At 39.6% G+C, this 19,392-nt stretch overlaps 1 protein-coding gene and 1 pseudogene across 2 annotated transcripts in view; one reads left to right on the forward strand and one right to left on the reverse strand.

Annotated features, from left to right (window-relative positions):
• Positions 1-13,418, forward strand: part of FMO2 (flavin containing dimethylaniline monoxygenase 2) — a 34,949-nt gene extending 21,531 nt beyond the window's left edge. Inside the window, exons 4-8 of one of the 2 annotated variants that reach the window (XM_078077945.1) lie at positions 3,886-4,028; positions 4,367-4,566; positions 6,677-7,032; positions 9,321-9,393; positions 10,548-13,418. In XM_078077945.1, coding sequence (XP_077934071.1) covers positions 3,886-4,028; positions 4,367-4,566; positions 6,677-7,032; positions 9,321-9,393; positions 10,548-10,911 — 1,136 coding nt within the window. In that variant the 3' untranslated portion in view covers positions 10,912-13,418. The remainder of the gene's footprint in view (positions 1-3,885; positions 4,029-4,366; positions 4,567-6,676; positions 7,033-9,320; positions 9,394-10,547) is intronic. The other variant, XM_078077946.1, reaches the window with a different exon arrangement.
• A 2,248-nt stretch (positions 13,419-15,666) lies between these two features.
• Positions 15,667-17,494, reverse strand: LOC118528242 (T-complex protein 1 subunit delta pseudogene; annotated as a pseudogene).
• Positions 17,495-19,392: the final 1,898 nt, after the last annotated feature.

Here is a 19,392-nt window from a genome sequence, read left to right on the forward strand (position 1 = left end):
CACCTAAAGGAGCTGGAGAAAGAACAGCAAATAAAGCCTAAACCCAGCAGGAGAAGAGAAATAATAAAGATCAGAGCAGAAATCAATGAAATAGAAACTAAAAGAACAGTAGAACAGATCAACGAAACTAGGAGCTAGTTCTTTGAAAGAATTAACAAGATTGATAAACCCCTGGCCAGAGTTATCAAAAAGAAAAGAGAAATGACCCAAATCAACAAAATCATGAATGAAAGAGGAGAGATCACAACCAACACCAAAGAAATACAAACAATTATAAGAACATATTATGAGCAACTCTATGTCAGCAATTTAGATAACCTGGAAGAAATGGATGCATTCCTAGAGATGTATCAACTACCAAAACTGAACCAGGTAGAAATAGAAAACCTGAACAGACCTATAACCACTAAGGTTATTGAAGCAGTCATCAAAAATCTCCCAACAAACAAAAGCCCAGGGCCAGATGGCTTCCCAGGGGAATTCTACCAAACATTTCAAGAAGAATTAATACCCATTCTTCTGAAACTGTTCCAAAAAATAGAAATGGAAGGAAAACTTCCAAACTCATTTTATGAGGCCAGCATTACCTTGATCCCCAAACCAGACAAAGACCCCATCCAAAAGGAGAATTACAGACCAATATCCCTGATGAACATGGATGCAAAAATTCTCACCAAAATACTAGCCAATAGGATCCAACAGTACATTAAAAGGATTATTCACCACGACCAAGTCGGATTTATCCCTGGGCTGCAAGGTTGGTTCAACATCCGCAAATCAATCAACGTGATACAATACATTAACAAAAGAAAGAACAAGAATCATATGATCCTCTCAATAGATGCAGAAAAAGCATTTGACAAAGTACAGCATCCTTTCTTGATCAAAACTCTTCAGAGTATAGGCATAGAGGGTGCATACCTCAGTATCATAAAAGCCATCTATGAAAAACCTACGGCGAATATCATTCTCAATGGGGAAAAACTGAGAGCTTTCCCCCTAAGGTCAGGAACAAGGCAGGGATGTCCACTATCACCACTGCTATTCAACATAGTATTGGAAGTCCTAGCCACAGCAATCAGACAACAAAAAGAAATAAAAGGCATCCAAATCTGCAAAGAAGAAGTCAAACTCTCACTCTTTGCAGATGATATGATACTTTATGTGGAAAACCCAAAAGACTCCACCCCAAAACTGCGAGAACTCATACAGGAATTCAGTAAAGTGGCAGGATATAAAATCAATGCACAGAAGTCAGTGGCATTCCTATACACCAACAACAAGACAGAAGAAAGAGAAATTAAGGAGTTGATCCCATTTACAATTGCACCCAAAACCATAAGATACCTGGGAATAAATCTAACCAAAGAGGCAAAGGATCTGTACTCAGAAAACTATAACATACTCATGAAAGAAACTGAGGAAGACACAAAGAAATGGAAAAACGTTCCATGCTCATGGATTGGAAGAACAAATATTGTGAAGATGTCAATGCTACCTAGAGCAATCTACACATTCAATGCAATCCCCATCAAAATACCATCCACTTTTTTCAAAGAAATGGAACAAATAATCCTAAAATTTGTATGGAACCAGAAAAGACCCTGCATAGCCAGAGGAATGTTGAAAAAGAAAAGCAAAGCTGGCGGCATCACAATTCCGGACTTCCAGCTCTATTACAAAGCTGTCATCATCAAGACAGTATGGTACTGGCACAAAAACAGACACATAGATCAATGGAACAGAATAGAGAGCCCAGAAATGGACCCTCAACTCTATGGTCTACTAATCTTTGACAAAGCAGGAAAGCATGTCCAATGGAAAAAAGACAGTCTCTTCAACAAATGGTGTTGGGAAAATTGGACAGCCACATGCAGAAGAATGAAACTGGACCATTTCCTTACACCACACACAAAAATAGACTCCAAAGGGTTGAAAGACCTCAATGTGAGACAGGAGTCCATCAAAATCCTAAAGGAGAACACAGGCAGCAACCTCTTCGACCTTAGCCGCAGCAACTTCTTCCTAGAAACATCGCCAAAGGCAAGGGAAGTAAGGTCAAAAATGAACTATTGGGACTTCATCAAGATAAAAAGCTTTTGCACAGCAGAAGAAACAGTCAACAAAACCAAAAGACAACCGACAGAATGGGAGAAGATATTTGCAAATGACAGATCAGATAAAGGGCTAGTATCCAAAATCTATAAAGAACTTATCAAACTCAACACCCAAAGAAGAAATAATCTGATCAAGAAATGGGCAGAAGACATGAACAGACATCTTTCCAAAGAAGACATCCAAATGGCCAACAGACACATGAAAAAGTGCTCAATATCGCTTGGCATCAGGGAAATCCAAATCAAAACCTCAATGAGATACCACCTCACACCAGTCAGAAAGGCTAAAATTAACAAGTCAGGAAAGGACAGATGTTGGTGGGGATGCAGAGAAAGGGGAACCCTCCTGTACTGTTGGTGGGAATGCAAGCTGGTGCAGCCACTCTGGAAAACAGTATGGAGGTTCCTCAAAAAGTTGAAAATAGAGCTACCATACAATCCAGCAATGCACTACTGGATATTTACTCCAAAAATACAAATGTAGGGATCCGAAGAGGTACGTGCACCCCAATGTTTATAGCAGCAATGTCCACAATAGCCAAACTATGGAAAGAGCCAAGATGTCCATCGACAGATGAATGGATAAAGAAGAGGTGGTATATATATACAATGGAACATTATGCAGCCATCAAAAGGAATGAGATCTTGCCATTTGCAACAACGTGGATGGAACTGGAGGGTATTATGCTGAGCGAAATAAGTCAATCAGAGAAAGACATGTATCATATGACCTCACTGAGATGAGGAATTCTTAATCTCAGGAAACAAACTGAGGGTTGCTGGAGTGGGGGGCGGGGTGGGAGGGATGGGGTGACTGGGTGATAGACACTGGGGGGGTATGTGCTCTGGTATGTGCTGTGAATTGTGCAAGACTACTGAATCTCAGATCTGTACCTCTGAAACAAATAATGCAATATATGTTAAGAAAGAAAAAAAGAGGAAGAAGAATGTAGCAGGAGGGGAAGAATGAAGGGGGGGAAATCGGAGGGGGAGAAGAACCATGAGAGACGATGGACTCTGAAAAACAAACTGAGGGTTCTAGAGGGGAGGGGGTGGGAGGATGGGTTAGCCTGGTGATGGGTATTAAAGAGGGCACATTCTGCATGGGGCACTGGGTGTTATGCATAAGCAATGAATCATGGAACACTACATCTAAAACTAATGATGTAATGTATGGTGATTAACATAACAATAAAAAAATTTTTTTAAAATGGCTTATCCAGTAAGTTACTGACTTATACTGCAATGTGGAAGCCATCCTTCAATATCTATGTGCCTGGATTTCAGTTTATTTTAGTGTTTGTTTGCTTCTACAAAATGAGAATGATAAATATTATTCTAATATAATTAGAATTATATTAGTACAATTGTAAAAGTACAATAATAGCACTTCATAATATGTTCAAAAACATTTAAAAGAATACATGTGCTATATGATATTAAAGTATTACTGTACAGTCCAAAATAAGATAATGGGTAGTTGGAAGCCAGCATCTGACTGCTCTATTCAACAAAACCATTTGTTTAATCTCTAATAAATACGTAAGCTGCAACCTCTGAAGTCAACCTTTTTGGTCCTGTTCCATATGCATAAGCTAACATTTCTCATATACTTTATGCTTTGAGTTTGCCAATTGGCCTTGCCATTGTAACTCCCCTAAGAGGTGAGGAGGCAAAACAAATAATTGACTCCAGAAAAGAAAATATGACAGTGCACTTTTATTGAAATTGACATAATTCATGGACTTCTCTCTTCTTCCCCCTGAAGGTATTGAGAGGTTCAAAGGCCAGTATTTCCATAGCCGCCAATACAAGCACCCAGAGGGACTTGAAGGGAAACATATCCTGGTGATTGGACTAGGAAACTCGGCCTCAGATATTGCCATTGAGCTGAGTAAGAAGGCTGCTCAGGTATGATGCTCTCTGCTTCTCTTGTACCATGGAGGAGAGAAAGGAGGAAGGGCATATTGGAAAATCCCAGCCACATAACCAAGGCTCCATTACTCATTAATTGGTTTGTTGGTTGTTTGGTTGGTTGGTTGATTGGTTGGTTACTACAGTGAGGTATCATAAAAAATCTGGAAATCAGGAAGCCAAGGTTTACCTCCCAGCCCTGCACTGATCAGCATGTAATCCAGAGCAAGTCTTTTACTTCTCCGAGCCATACATGTGATATATCATCTACACAGTAGATTCCTCCCAAAAGGGACAATGCCCTGATTTAAACAGCATTCCTTTTTGCTTACCAGGTATTTATCAGCACCAGACATGGTTCCTGGGTCATGGGCCGTATCTCTGAAGATGGCTATCCCTGGGACATTGTGTTCCACACCCGGTTTAGGTCCATGCTCCGAAATGTCCTGCCACAAACAATTCGAAAATGGATGATGGAACAGCAGATGAATCAGTGGTTCAACCATGAAAATTATGGCCTTGAGCCTCAAAACAAGTAGGGTTATTTTGCTTTTTTATGGTATGGTAAGCAAGATTGTCAGAGGCTCCTCTTTATAGTCAAATTGCTAATGCGGTATTTCAAACTACAACCTAACAGTATGAATATCATAGACATCCTGGAATTTGAATTCCAAATTTGTTCTGTATACCTTTTAAAAAGTAAATGCTTAAGAAGATGAAGTAGAAATATTATGAACTTTTTTATGGCTGAGTAAAATTCCATTGTGTATATACACCACGTCTTTTGTATCCACTCATCTATCAATGGACAATTAGGTTGCTTCCATATTTTGGCTATTGTAAATAATGCTGCAATGAACATGGGGGTGCATATGTCTTTTCAAATTAGTGTTTTCATTTTCTTTGGGTAAATACCCAGTAGTGGAACTACTGGGTCATATAAATTCTATTTTTAATTTTTTGAGGAACCTGCACACTGTTTCCCACAGTGGCTGCACCAATTTGCATTCCCACCAACAGTGCATTAGGGTTCCTTTTTCTCCACATTCTTACCAACAATTGTTATTTCTTGTGTTTTTCATCTTAGCCATTCTGACAGGTGTAAAATGATATCTCATTGTGGTTTTAATTTGTCTTTCCCTGATGATTAGTGATGTTAAGTTTATTTTCATGTGTCTATTGGCTATCTGTAAGTCTTTGGAAAAACACCTATTCAGCTCTTCTGCCCATTTTTAATTGGATTACTCAGTCATAAAAAGAATGAAATCCTGCCATTTGCAACAACACTGATGGACCTAGAGGGTATAATGCTAGGTGAAATAAGTCAGTCAGAAGAAGACAAATACCATATGATTTGACTCATGTGTGGAACTTAAGACACAAAAGAAACAAAAAACCAGACTTTGAACACAGAGAACAGTTGCCAGAGAGGAGATGAGTTGGGGGGGGGGGGTTGGATGAAATAGACAAAAGGAATTAAGAGTACACTTATCTTAGATGAGCACTGAGAAATGTATAGAATTCTTGAATCATTATATTGTACATCTGAAACTCATATAACACTGTATATTAATTATACATGAATAAAAAAATAAATTTAAAAAAGAAAAAATATTATGAGCTGCTCTAGAAAGCAGAACTAGGATCATGGGAAGAATTTCCTAATACCCAAAGCTGTCCAACATTGGAAAAGGTTGCTTTAAGAGATTGCAGCCTTCCTTTCAGAGGGGTGTGTTGGGAAATATGTCCCAAATTCTCCATGTGATAACTCATGCTTTGTTAATTCTGTACACCATAAGGATTCTTCCCATGAGCAGCTTTTGAGAACATACTCACTATCTCTTTGCCAAAAAATAAATCTCTACTGAGCTCACTGTTATATATCACTGATCTTATAAACACAAGCAAACAGTATGAATGTTTATTTTTCTTTAGTTGATAACAGACTCCTTCCCGTTAAAAAAATACAAAAACAGAAGAACTTTGGAATCTTTCAACAAAATGCCATGTGACTACTCAGTTCTGAGATCTGATACATGTGGCATGTATTATTTTTTTTAAAAAAAAGGTTCTCAAATCTACAAAAAGGGGAATTCCATAAATACAACCAGACTTTGCTCTATCACCCATGCCATCACATACAGAGACTCCATGGATATTTGGGATCAACAAATATCCCCAAACTTAATTTTATACATTAGTTTTTATGCTGATCCCTTAATAAAACTTTCAAAACCATTGGGGATTTAACAAAATTTTCCTTTCTTACTTATGATCAGATAGAGATTAATTGGAGCAACAAGATAATTAAAACAATAGTGGAAACATCGATGGGGTATCAATGACTGGAATATTCATGGATTGACCATAGGCGCTGGTATTTGTTTAACCTCCTTTTTTGAAATGTCTTTTTCCCACATCACCTACATGTTTTCTCTTCTTTGTTGAGGGGGAGATTTGTGACGTGAGAATGAAGTCAGATAGTAAGGTTTGGGGTAGGCCAACTAGTTAAGTTAGAAAGTTTTATGGATATTTGAGAAACCTCTTTATTCGAAAAGCCAACCCCATAAAATATCAAGAGAGTTTCAAGACTCACTCAACATCATTAAATATTCCTTCTAAGTGTTTTCTTTTTGGTGTTTTAGATATCTTATGAAAGAACCTGTAATAAATGATGATCTTCCAAGTCGTATACTCTATGGAGCCATCAAGGTGAAACCGAGAGTGAAAGAGCTCACAGAAACTTCTGCCATCTTTGAAGATGGAACAGTGGAGGAGAATATTGATGTTATTGTCTTTGCAACGGGATATACTTTCTCTTTTCCATTCCTTGAAGATTCACTTGTTAAAGTAGAGGATAAGATGGTCTCACTGTATAAATACATGTTCCCTCCTCACCTGGAGAAGTCAACTCTGGCGTGCATTGGTCTCATCCAGCCCCTAGGTTCCATTTTCCCAACTGCCGAACTTCAAGCTCGTTGGGCAACCAGGGTTTTCAAAGGTATGTGAATGGGAAAGTGAGGGGCTGAGGGCTTTATACCTGATGGAGTTTGCTCAATAACAAGTTTAGATAAGGAGGCTGCCAGGAAGAAGTTGGTCGACCTTAGGCAGCTCTCGCAAGATTAACATCCTAAAAAGTTAGTGGAGAATTTGAAAAATAACAAATACAGAGATAAGATAATAATAATAATAAAGAGCTGTAATCAACCCTTTGAAATATTAGAAAGTTCAGAGAATTTCAATTTTCATAAAGCTAAATACATATCTTTTCCTGGAATCATGAAAGAATAGTTGAGAAGAGAAAGATCTCTGACTCCTGGTTTTACCTATATGATGTTTATAATTTCCTCTGAATATGTGCAAATCTAGAGACCCAGGGCCTCTACATTAACTTCAAATTAACTCTTAATATGTTAAGAAGCTCAACCTCATGGATCCTTAGAAAGTTATCAAGTTATTGAAAGGTTTCTGTCTAAGTACCTGTATAGCACTTTGCATTCCTCAGGAGGCTATTATCTCCCTGACGCCAGGGTTCAATTCAGCTCAACCAGAACTCATTGAATACCTAGCTTTGTTCTGGAGCCTGGTGGGATAGAGAGCAATTTAAACAGATCATTTCCACATACTAAGATAAGTGCTTTGGTAGAGGGATGCATGGAGTGCATGGGAAGAAGAAAAAGGGTGCTTTGTAGCATGTTGGGATAAAGGAGGGCATGCGGCCAAGGAAAACTTGCTAGATGACCAAGTTTCTCGGGTGCAGAAGAGATAATCACTTGAGCCAAACACAGAGGCATGATGGATATGGAGAATTACAAGCTATCTGACATTCCCAGAACATGACATGTGAGGCAGAGAGGGGTGAGAGATTATTAAAGAATAATCTTTCAGTAGAAAGGCCAGGCCACAGGAGCCTTGTAAGGCATGCTAAAAGGCTTACAATACAAAATGTAGATCAGTTCTTTCCAAATCTGGCCACACATAAAAATCATCTGGATCCTTAGGGACCCTGATTAAGTCTGACCTGAGGACCTAGAATCTCCATTTTAGAAAGCTCTTCAGGGGTGCGTGGGTGGCTCAGTCGTTGGGTGTCTGCCTTCGGCTCAGGTCATGATCCCAGAGTCCTGGGTTCGAGCCCCGCATCGGGCTCCCTGCTTGGCGGGAGGCCTGCTTCTTCCTCTCCTGCTGCCCCTGCTTGTGTTCCCTCTCTTGCTGTGTCTCTCTCTGTCAAATAAATAAATAAAATCATCAAAAAAAAAAAAAAAGAAAGAAAGAAAGCTCTTCAGGCGGAGGACCCAATGAAAGGTTATAAGAAAGGAATAGACATTACAGATTTACATTTTCAATAGATTATTTCAGCATTAGTGTGAAAGATAGATTTGAAAGCAGAAAAGAATGGGGTCTCTGAGACCAGTGAGAAGGCCACAGCAAGTCCCGGCTGAAACGTGATGTAGCTGAGCCAGGCAGAGAGACAAAGTGGAGAAGACAATAGAAATGTGAGAAATAGTTAGGGATAAAATCCACAGGACATGATGATCAGCTGAATGTAGAAAATCAGAGAGAGAGAGGAATCACAGATGACTTGCAGATCTCTGGCCATGGGAACTGGGTAGACAGCAGGGCCAGGAATAGAGAGAGGACATGGAAGAAGATGCAAGTCTGACCAGGAGAGCTTCCATGATGGGCTCTGTTTTGGACTCATTGACTCTGGTATATCTGATGACTAGCTATATCCAGGAGAAACTGACCATTTCACCATGTCTGAGAATACCCATAGACAAGGATGGAATCACAAGCACACAGTGATAAATCCTGCATCAATCTACCTTCTCTGTCCCCACTGATCAACTTTACTCCCACAAGGTTTACTTCAACAGCCTCTCAACTGGTCTTGGTACCTTTAGACTCTTTCCTAGAGCCCATGTCCCGAAATTCGCCAACTAGAAGGATCTTTCCAAAAGGCAAATCTGATCTTGTCACCACCTGCAGAAAACCCTCCCATGGCTTCCCATCACCTTCAAAATAGAGCTCAAGCCACCTGACATGATTTCCAGCTCTTCAGGCTCACCTTCCTACTCTAGCCTCTTCTCTTACACCCTCCACTTCAGAGTTCACACTGTAACCTTAAGGGCAGCATCACATAGAACTCGTCCCACCCTGGAGTTCAACAAAACAGCAGCCCTGATTGGCATAACATGGGTAAATGGCCAAGTTTAATGGTAGGAACCAACTACTAGATAAAGCAATGATATTGAATCAAACCCACTACTCAAACCAGCCTTTTCTTTCTAGGCTTGTGTACCTTGCCCTCAGAGAGGACTATGATGGCGGACATTATCAAGAGGAATGAAAAAAGAATAGATCTGTAAGAATTTTTTTTTAATTCTTTACATAAAGCAATGTTTCTCAGGGTATAGTGACCTAACTACCCACAAGAACCACCTACCTGTTTCTTAAAAATGCAAATTCCTGGGTCACAACCCGGACCAACTGAATTGGAACCCCAGAATGAAACTGGAAATTTGTATTTTTATGTTCACCCTAGGTGATTCTTATACATACTAGTTTAAGAACCAACTACATGAGCCTGGGTGGCTCAGTCGGTTAAGCACCTGCCTTCAGCTCAGGTCATGATCCCCGTCAGGCTCCCTGCTCAGCCGGGAGCCTGCTTCTCCTTCTTCCTGTACCCCTCCCCTTGCTTCTGCTCTCTCTCACTTTCTCTCTCAAGTAAATAAATAAAATCTTTAAAACAAAAAAGAACCAACTACATAAAGATAGAAATTTTACCAAATCAAGACATTTTTCCTGGACTTAATTTTATTTCAGTTTTGTATGATGTCCGTGTTAGATTCCACATCTTCTCAGGCTGCCCACTTTCTGTGGTGAGAGAGGAAATGGGTTGGGAGCAGCAGTAGTGACAGTGGCCAGGTGTCTCTGAAAAGTTAGTTGGGGGTTGTCCTATCAAAGGAAATTAGAAGGAATTGGTGTGAAGTGAAAGTAGATGTATGCTTTGTGATACGGTAAAATGGGGTTCAAAAGTGATCAAGCACCTTGGAGAGTAGACTTGGGGGCCTGACATCACATGTAGGGGTTGTCTCATGGTCAAATTCTAATTAATCTAACATTTATTGAGTACCTATTATATGCCAGCCAGAGTGCCAACTACTTTAATAATTTAACAAGCAAATAGTAAGCATCTCCTCTGTGCAAGACACTGAGCTAGGCTTTCATCTGTGTTAGCTCATGAATCTTTGCAGCAATCCTGACTAATTTGTATTTGCCTAGAGAATTGAAGCCACTTACTAAATATCAAATAATAATCATGGTTATAAACCTTGTCACATTCCTAAAACTTCCATGAATTCATGGCTATTTATTTTACAGCCTACTCTCAATTTGAGATCTGGGCCTTCTGATGGGATAAGCTCATACCTTCCACCAGAGATTCACTGAAACCTCATTTACTCACTCACTCATCCCTATTTTGCAAATCTGCCCTTTTTTACTTTCTTCATTAAGGTTTGGAAAGAACCAGAGCCAGATACTTCAGACCAATTACATCGACTACTTGGATGAGCTCGCCTTAGAGATAGGTGCGAAGCCAGATGTCCTATCTCTCTTGCTGAAAGACCCCAAACTGGCTGTGAAGCTCTATTTTGGACCCTGCAACTCCTACCAGTACCGCCTCACTGGGCCTGGGCAGTGGAAGGGAGCCAAGAGGGCCATCCTCACCCAGAAACAACGGATACTGAAGCCTTTAAAGACACGGGCACTAAAAGCTTCATCTGATTTCCCGGTTTCCTTTCTGTTGAAAATCGTGGGGCTTCTTGCTATTGTTGTGGCCCTTTTTTTCAGCTTCAGTGGTTCTAATTGGTCAGCATAAAGCTTCTGATTTTAGTGTCAGTCAGTTCCTCTTAAAAAAAAAGACAAAGAAAAAATATGAAATCTAGATTCTATATTTCAGAGTTGAGAGGAACAGAGAGAGGTGGTTGTAGAGAATTAGCAGAATTAGGTCCATGTTAAAACACTAAAATGGTGTCATGAAATTTCTTTGCCACTCCACCCTTCCCTCAAGTTCATCAGACTCTCCAAAAGGACAATTAAATAGCACTGGCTAAATAGTGCTGCCAGGCCCCATATAAGAGGGTTGTGTGGAAAAAATAGAAATACGCAGAATGAAAAGCAAGCCCCATGGTTTAAAACATTGGAAAATTTCAATGGTGGGTAAATATTTAAACTCTTGCATGATGTTCTTGATAGTCTTCCTACCCGGACTCTTTTGGTTACAAAGTTCTCAGGTGTTAGGTCATGCTCCATATCCTTATCAGGGAATCACTCAAAAATCCTGGAGGAAAATATGAGAGGCTAGACTCGAAAGTGATGGCAATGATCAGACAGATTCCTTGGGCCTCATGGTGAAAGCAAAGCCAATAGGCACATTTCTTATGTTTTGACAGAAACACCGCTGTAAAAATAAAAATAAACCTGCAGTAACAGCTATATACACATTCAGTACTTTCCATAGACCAGACATTGTGCTCAGTGCACACTGTATGTATTAACTTCATTTAAATCTCACAATAATTCTGTGAGATGGATGAGGCTATTCTACCCATTTTACAGATGATGAAACTGAGACTCAGAGCAGTTGGGTAACATGTTCAAGACCATACAGCTGGTCTTGCCGGGCAGCCAGGATTGGAACCCAGTTCTGCTTGATTCTGGAACTGTGGATCATAACCTTTCCCCAGAATATACTTATTTACAAAACAGTTATTGCAGATAAAGTACTTACTAACAGTTTATTTATAATCACATATATGTTGCTTTTGGAGGAACTTAACACAGATAACAGCACACTTCTTGCAAATATGATCAATTAATTTTATTCATAATATTTTGGTTTATAGTCCAGTCAGATCTAAAAAGCATTTGATGGAATTTACAATGAAACATACCTATACAAGAACATTTAAGATGATCATTGACATTTTGAAAAAACAAGCATTGAGGACGAAGTATATGTCCCAAGTAGATGAAAAGCATTATAATGATTGAGCCTTGTATTTAGCTCTAACCTTATAGGTAAACAAGGCAAAAAGTGAAACAATATGTAATCTCTGTCATTTGATAAAAGGAAGCATACCAGTTTGTTAGACACATTTTCTTGGAACTGAAATCTAAAAAAGTTACAAGCAATTCAATGTCAATAGACATTGAGCAACAGAATAAACATCTGGTTTATCAACCCACTACAGCCATTCTTTCCATGAACTGTGCTTTGGAAGATAAGCTATGCCCTAAACCCAGCCCAAGGACTTTTGAAGAGGGAAAAGGTCGGAGATTAAAGATTTAGGCAAATTTCTCCTCTTACTCTTCCAAAGTCTGTGCAGACATTGTTCTTTCCTTTGGCCTGAATTTGTCTCTAAAGTGCCCAGAGCAATGTAATGGCAATCTCTGTCAGTGGAAGCTTTATTTCTTTAAAGTCCATTGAAATGGACTTGCTTCATTCATCATTACCACTACCCAGGGAAGAAACTATGGTCATTATCCTACTCCTACAGTGGACTAGATTGGGAAACAAGTGTCGGGTTGATACCGAATAAGTGGGGAAAAATAGCTCCATTAGGACAAAATTATTATTAAATGTATAACCTTGAAATTTTTAGAAAGAGCTTAAACTCTTGAAAGCTTTCCAAATATTCTCTTTTAAAAAACATAAACAGTTCATTTCCAGAGTCTGAGATGACTAAGAAAGACTCATCCAAGTTTATTCTTCTGCCTCTATACACCAGGAAACAAGAAACTATCCCAGACAAACCAACTAGGATAGTTTGTTCCAAACTACGACCACAGACTACCTGCATCAGAATATCTCAGGGAGCTTACAGAAGTGCAGATTTTTAAATACAAATGCAGTAATAATTCAGACCTGCTGAATGAGAGTCTCCCCTGGAATTTCCAGTCTTGACAAGCTCCCTAGAAGATTCCTGTGCACATTAAATTTAAAAACCATTGGTTTGAGGTATCGCCAAAAAAGCTGCTTTCAGAGATCAGTCCATGACTTTTTCCACTCCTCAGGGCCAAATTCTCCCTTCGGTTCAGCCTTGGTGCTTCTAGTTGCAATTTACAATGTTCTTCTCCTGTAAAGAATGTTAACTTGTTATCACCCTCCTCCCAAATCTCTCCCTGTGATGTTCCCTTTACTAACCTTTCATTTTAACTACCCTTCTCTCTGTGATAGCTACTCAGTTTTTCTTACCAAAAGCCAAATATGTCCCATTTGCTCATTGCAGAAAAATTAAGATATTTTAAAAATAAAACTCTTGGACTGCGACATGTAACAAAATTTCTAATAATAAAGATTTCAAAAGCTTAATCCACAAAGAATCCAATGTTCATATTACAGTAAGGATGGCAAAGGAAGATCCTTCCTTATAACTAGTGCTTCATCCTGGAAGATGCTGCTACACCAGTACAACCCCCAATGCAGAGCTGTTGGCCATTTTCTGGAGGCGGAATGTGTTTACACAGAACATAACTCACTTTCTTGTCTGGTCTGTTTTATGACCAGATTATGGATCAATGAAGCTTAAAAAAAAAAAAAAAAAGTCTCCTGGGATTAGATTCTTGTAATCCAGGTCAGAAGCCAAAATGAGATTGAACATGCAAGGCTTTATTAAGGAAAATGCCTGTATGAGGGGGAAAATAGGGAAAGTGCAGGAAGTAGCTGGAAAAGTCATCAGAGTCTGCCTCTGAATGAAGGAGAGACAAAAGAAGGTTGGGGTAGAAACATCCCTGACTGCTGTGCAGTCCAAGGAAGATGCAGCAGAGCCACTGGGGAGTCCTCAAGCCACCAAAGAATCCTGACTCTCCCACGTGTCTGGCTGGCAGCAACTCCTGGGAAGGGGGCCTGGGCACAAGTGCAACAATGTATCTCACACACAACAGCTAAAGCCCTTGGTCAATTACACAACCTGTGCTTAGAGATCCATGAAGCACATTCTCAGGCTCATAATGTCATTTTTTGTATTTTTTAACTAATTGAATTACAAGCTTTAAATTAATTTGCCTACCTAGTCATTTGTTGCTTCCACAGCTAACTCTAAGACATTGGTGTGCCTTCCCCTTAATCCAAAGCTTCCAGTTCCCTAGAAGCCAAGACCTGAAGGTGTTTGTGAGGGCACCAACAAAGAGGTGCTGTAAGGTCTTCCTTTCTGGCTCCTTTTCTCAGAAACCTTCAGCAGCTCCTCATCACCTCCTTTGTCATTCAAGATTCTCTACACTAGCTGTTACCTACCTTTCCAGCCCTACCTCCCGCCATTTTGCCCCCATACCTGCCCACCACCTAACCACTGCCTCACCAGTCTAAAAAGGGCTGCACTTAGGCTTGCTTCATGCTATCCACTATGGCCTCCCAGACCCCAATAGTTGAGATTCCTGCAACACTAGGTGAGAGGGTATTCTCCTCAAGCTTTCCTCAGTCCCTTCTGCCAAAAGACCTCTCCTCCACCTCTTTATTACCAAACTATTTTGTTTTAATTCTGCAATAATGTTTACACTCTTGCCTTTTTGCTGGCACTAATGGCAAAAATGACAATTTTATGCCTAGGAGCCACCAAATCCAACTTCTGGAAAAGAGAGAGCTTAAGACACTTTATCACTCTTCAGGGTCATGCAATAATAGGATTTATACTTTGGAACCAAAGGGTTACTCCAAGTCCTTAGGTCATTTTAAGGATGGAGGGGATAAACAGAATGCTCTCAGATAAGAAAACTGGGCATTGTTTAGGGCCACATAGCAAGTCATGTCCCTGATGTTTCTTCCACTAACAGGTCGAACATACCACAGTAAAGACTGGTTGCTTCACCCTTGTGGATGGGTATCTAAAACTTGTATTTTTACACCTAACTGTCCATCTATATATGTCACATATTCTGGGAGAGGGATTTTAATTGCAACTATTAAAAACAGTTTTATTCTTAGACATTGCTGTACTTTGTGCTGCCGGGCAGTGGAAAGTAATTGATGTCAATTTCTCTTGGTGTTGAACTACTTCTAACAACCTAAGTAACTTGGATAAAATAATAAAAAGCCATCACTTACTCATCATTTATTATGTTGTAGGTGCTATAATGAAATCAGTTTTATTTCTTTAATCTTCAAACTCATTTTATGCATTAGGAGATGGAGACTCAGAGTAGTTAAATGACCTTCCCAAGTTATGTGGTCTGTAAGTGGGTCCAGCTGGGTTTTCCTGTCACCACGGCCTCTGCAGTCTATGCTATCTGACAGTGTACCAGATAATGAGTTGGGGGGCGTGGGGGGGAGTCATTTATTATTTGTTTTTCAGTATCTGTCTTATATCCAAGATAAAATTTTAATTTTAATCAGGTCTCAACTGGTACCAAAAGATTGGGATCATTTCCTGCATATTTTCAGACCATAATGTTTGAAACTTGAACTCAATCACAAGAGGAAATTTGGAAGGATCCCTTATCCCTTAATAAGTAACTTTTATCCCTTCATGTATTTGAGTTCCTTCCAAATTTTGGACCCAAAGACACCTCCAGATTTATCATGATAATGGACATCAAAAGAAAGCTGGGGTAGCAATCCTTATACCAGAAAATTAGATTTTATTTTTTTTTGAAACCAAACATTTAATATTTTAATTAAGTTTTGTCAATACAATTTCAAGCAAGTGCCAACTGAAGACCAGGCCCAGGAATTCACAAAGGAAACAATCTTCCAAACAGCAAGGAACACCAAGGTGATCTTCCACTTCAGATGCATTATTAGTGGCCACAGTGGTGCCAGCTGGCCAGCGTTTATCCAATTACCGAGTGTTTACCGCATCATCAATTTTCAGAATGCTCCGGACAGTTTCAGTTGCTAGAGTCAGTGCACTGACTGAAACCAACAAAGGCTGGACAACCAGTTCCTCCAAAATGTTGGAAATACCACCCTTTTGGACATTAATGCCAGTAGTTTTTTCTCCTTGGGCATGCCGGCTTCTTAGTTCTGTTATGGGATTCAGGCCTGCATTTTCAGCTAGTGTAGATGGAATGACTTCCATAGCATCTGCAAAAGCACAAACGCAGTAGGATTCCATGCCACTCAATGTTCATGAATATTCAGTTAACCGTAGGGCCAATTCTATCTTTGGAGCACCACCTCCTGCAATAAGAGCTCTCTTCTTCACTAAACAGCGAATAACACATAGGGCATCATAAATGGAGCGTTCAGCTTCTTCAATCACCAATTTGTTAGATCCACAAACAACAACTGTAACTGTTTTTCCAGGGCTTGTACAGCCTGTAATCTTGAGCAGTTTGCCAGAACCATTTAAATTGACCTCCTCAGCTAACTCAGCTGATCCCAGCATGTCAGCAGTGAATTGGTCAATATGAGCAACTGGCTTGGTTCCAATTGTCTTACAAATGAATTCGATGTCTTCTCTTTCAATATCCTTAACCACCATAATCTTCATTTTGTTTAGGAAATGTAATGCAAGATCACTAAGAGCATCTCTCAGAATAGACTTCTGTATGAGAAGGACATTACATCCTGTTTTTTTAATTTGCTTCACTAAATTGAGAATATAGGCTCTCTCCTCCCACAGCACTCGGTCCATCTGGACATAGTCAGAAACTACTATTTGATTATCCATATCTGTTTTGGGAGCAGATAAGCAAAACTGGGTAAGCCCGATCTTAGCCTTTTCAACTCTGGTTATGCCAGAATTCGCCACCTTTTGAGTAAGTACCAGCCTTTCTACCAGCTCACAGTCATCAATTGTCCCACCAAGTTTCTTAACGATTTTAATGTCTCTAAGATCTACACTAGTAGCCGTGGCTAGGTCAATCACTTTCATCACTCCATTTACACTCATTGGAGAAAGCAGACTTGAATACTGAGAGACAACCTTTGAGTTCAGTGAAGTGATGGCACTATTTAATAAAGTTTCTCTGTCACTCAGTTGCACAGGTCGAGACATGTCAGTCAAGATTTCTATACCCTTTTCCAAAGCCTTCTGGAATGACTCAGAAATGATGGTTGGATGAATCCCTTTCTGAAGAAGCTTGGTACAGGAATCTAAGAGAGAGCCAGCAATGATGACTACTGATGTGGTGCCATCTCCTGCTTCTATATCTTGTGCCTTAGACAGCTCCACCAGCATTCTGGCTGCTGGATGTAACACCTGCATTTGTTTCAGAATGGTAGCCCCATCATTTGTAATGGTCACATCGCCTTTTCCATCTTGAATCATTTTATCCATTCCTTTTGGTCCAAGGCTTGTTCTAATAGCATCAGCAACAGCTTTGGCCATAGAGATGCTGCTGAAGCAGATCTGGGCCAGCTTGTCACGGTCCTGATAGGCACTTTTGCTGCCACCGCTGGCAGTCCCAGCAGGCACCCCACTCCAAGGTGCCACATTCTCAGGCATGGCAAACTTGGCTGGGTCTGCGTGGGCTTGGGAAGGACGGATGGACCCAGATTCCAGCCGGCCGCGGAGCAACAGAACACTCCCACGGCCTTCACAAAGCTTGCAGAGAAAATTAGATTTTAAACCAAAGACTGTAATACGAGATGAGGAAGGACACTATATCCTACTTAAAGGGTCTATCCAAAAAGACAATCTAACAATTGTAAATATTTATGCCCCTAACGTGGGAGTAGCCAATTATATAAAACAATTAATAACAAAATTAAGGAAACACATTGATGATAATACAATAACAGTAGGGGACTTTAACACCCCCCTCCCTGTAATGGACAGATCATCTAAGCAGAAGATCAACAAGGAAACAAGGGCTTTGAATGGTACACTGGACCAGATGGACTTCACAGATATATTCAGAGCATTCCATCCTAAAGCAACAGAAAACAAATTCTCCTCAAGTGCACATGGAACATTCTCCAGAATAGATCACATACTGAGTCACAAATCAGGTCTCAACTGGTACCAAAAGATTGGGATCATTTCCTGCATATTTTCAGACCATAATGTTTGAAACTTGAACTCAATCACAAGAGGAAATTTGGAAGGAACTCAAATACATGAAGGCTAAAGAGCATCCTACTAAAGAATGAACAGGTCAACCAGGAAATTAAAGAAGAATTTTTTTAAAATTATGGAAACAAATGAAAATGAAAACACAATTGTTCAAAATCTTTGGGATGCAGCAAAGGCAGTCCTAAGAGAGAAGGATATGGCACTACAAGCCTTTCTCAAGAAACAAGAAAGGTCTCAAATACACAACCTAACCCTACACCTAAAGGAGCTGGAGAAAGAACAGCAAATAAAGCCTAAACTCAGCAGGAGAAGAGAATTAATAAAGATTAGAGCAGAAATCAATGAAATAGAAACCAAATGAACAGTAGAACAGATCAACGAAACTAGGAGCTGGTTCTCTGAAAGAATTAATAAGATTGATAAACCCCTGACCAGAAAAGAGAAAGGACCCAAATAAATAAAATCATGAATGAAAGAGGAGAGATCACAACCAACACTAAAGAAATACAAACAATTATAAAAACATATTATGAGCAACTACATGCCAACAAATTAGGCAATCTGGAAGAAAAGGATGCTTTCCTAGAGACAAAAAAAAACTACCAAAACTGAAACAGGAAGAAATATAAAACTTGAACAGACCCATAACCAGCAAAGAAATTGAAGCAGTAATCAAACATCTCCCAACAAACAAAAGTCCAGGGCCGGATGGCTTCCCAGGGGAATTCTACTAAACATTTAAAGAAGAATTAATACCTATTCTTCTGAAGCTGTTTCAAAAAAATAGAAATGGAAAGAAAACTTTCAAACTCATTCTATGAAGCCAGCATTACTTTGATCTGAAAACCAAAGACCCTACCAAAAAGAATTACAGATCAATATCTCTGATGAACATGGATGCCAAAATTCTCACCAAGATACTAGCCAATAGGATCCAACAGTACATTAAAAGGATTATTCACCACAACCAAGTGGGGTTTATTTCTGGGCTGCAAGGTGGTTCAATATCCACAATCAATCACCATAATACAATACATTAATAAAAGAAAGGACAAGAACCATATGATCCTCTCAATAGGTGCAGAAAAAATATTTGACAAAGGAAAGCATCCTTTCTTGATTAAAACTCTTCACAGTGTTAGGGATAGAGGGAACATACCTCAATATCATAAAAGCCATCTACAAAAAGTGCACAGCAAATATCATCCTCAACAGGGAAAAACTGAGAGCTTTTCTCCTAAGATCAAGAACACGGCAGGGATGTCCACTATCACCACTGCTATTCAACATAGTACTAGAAGTCCTAGCCTTAGCAATCAGACAACAAAAAGAAATAAAATGCA

This window comes from Halichoerus grypus, chromosome 7 (genome assembly GCF_964656455.1).
Source record: "Halichoerus grypus chromosome 7, mHalGry1.hap1.1, whole genome shotgun sequence".
Taxonomy (NCBI): domain Eukaryota; kingdom Metazoa; phylum Chordata; class Mammalia; order Carnivora; family Phocidae; genus Halichoerus; species Halichoerus grypus.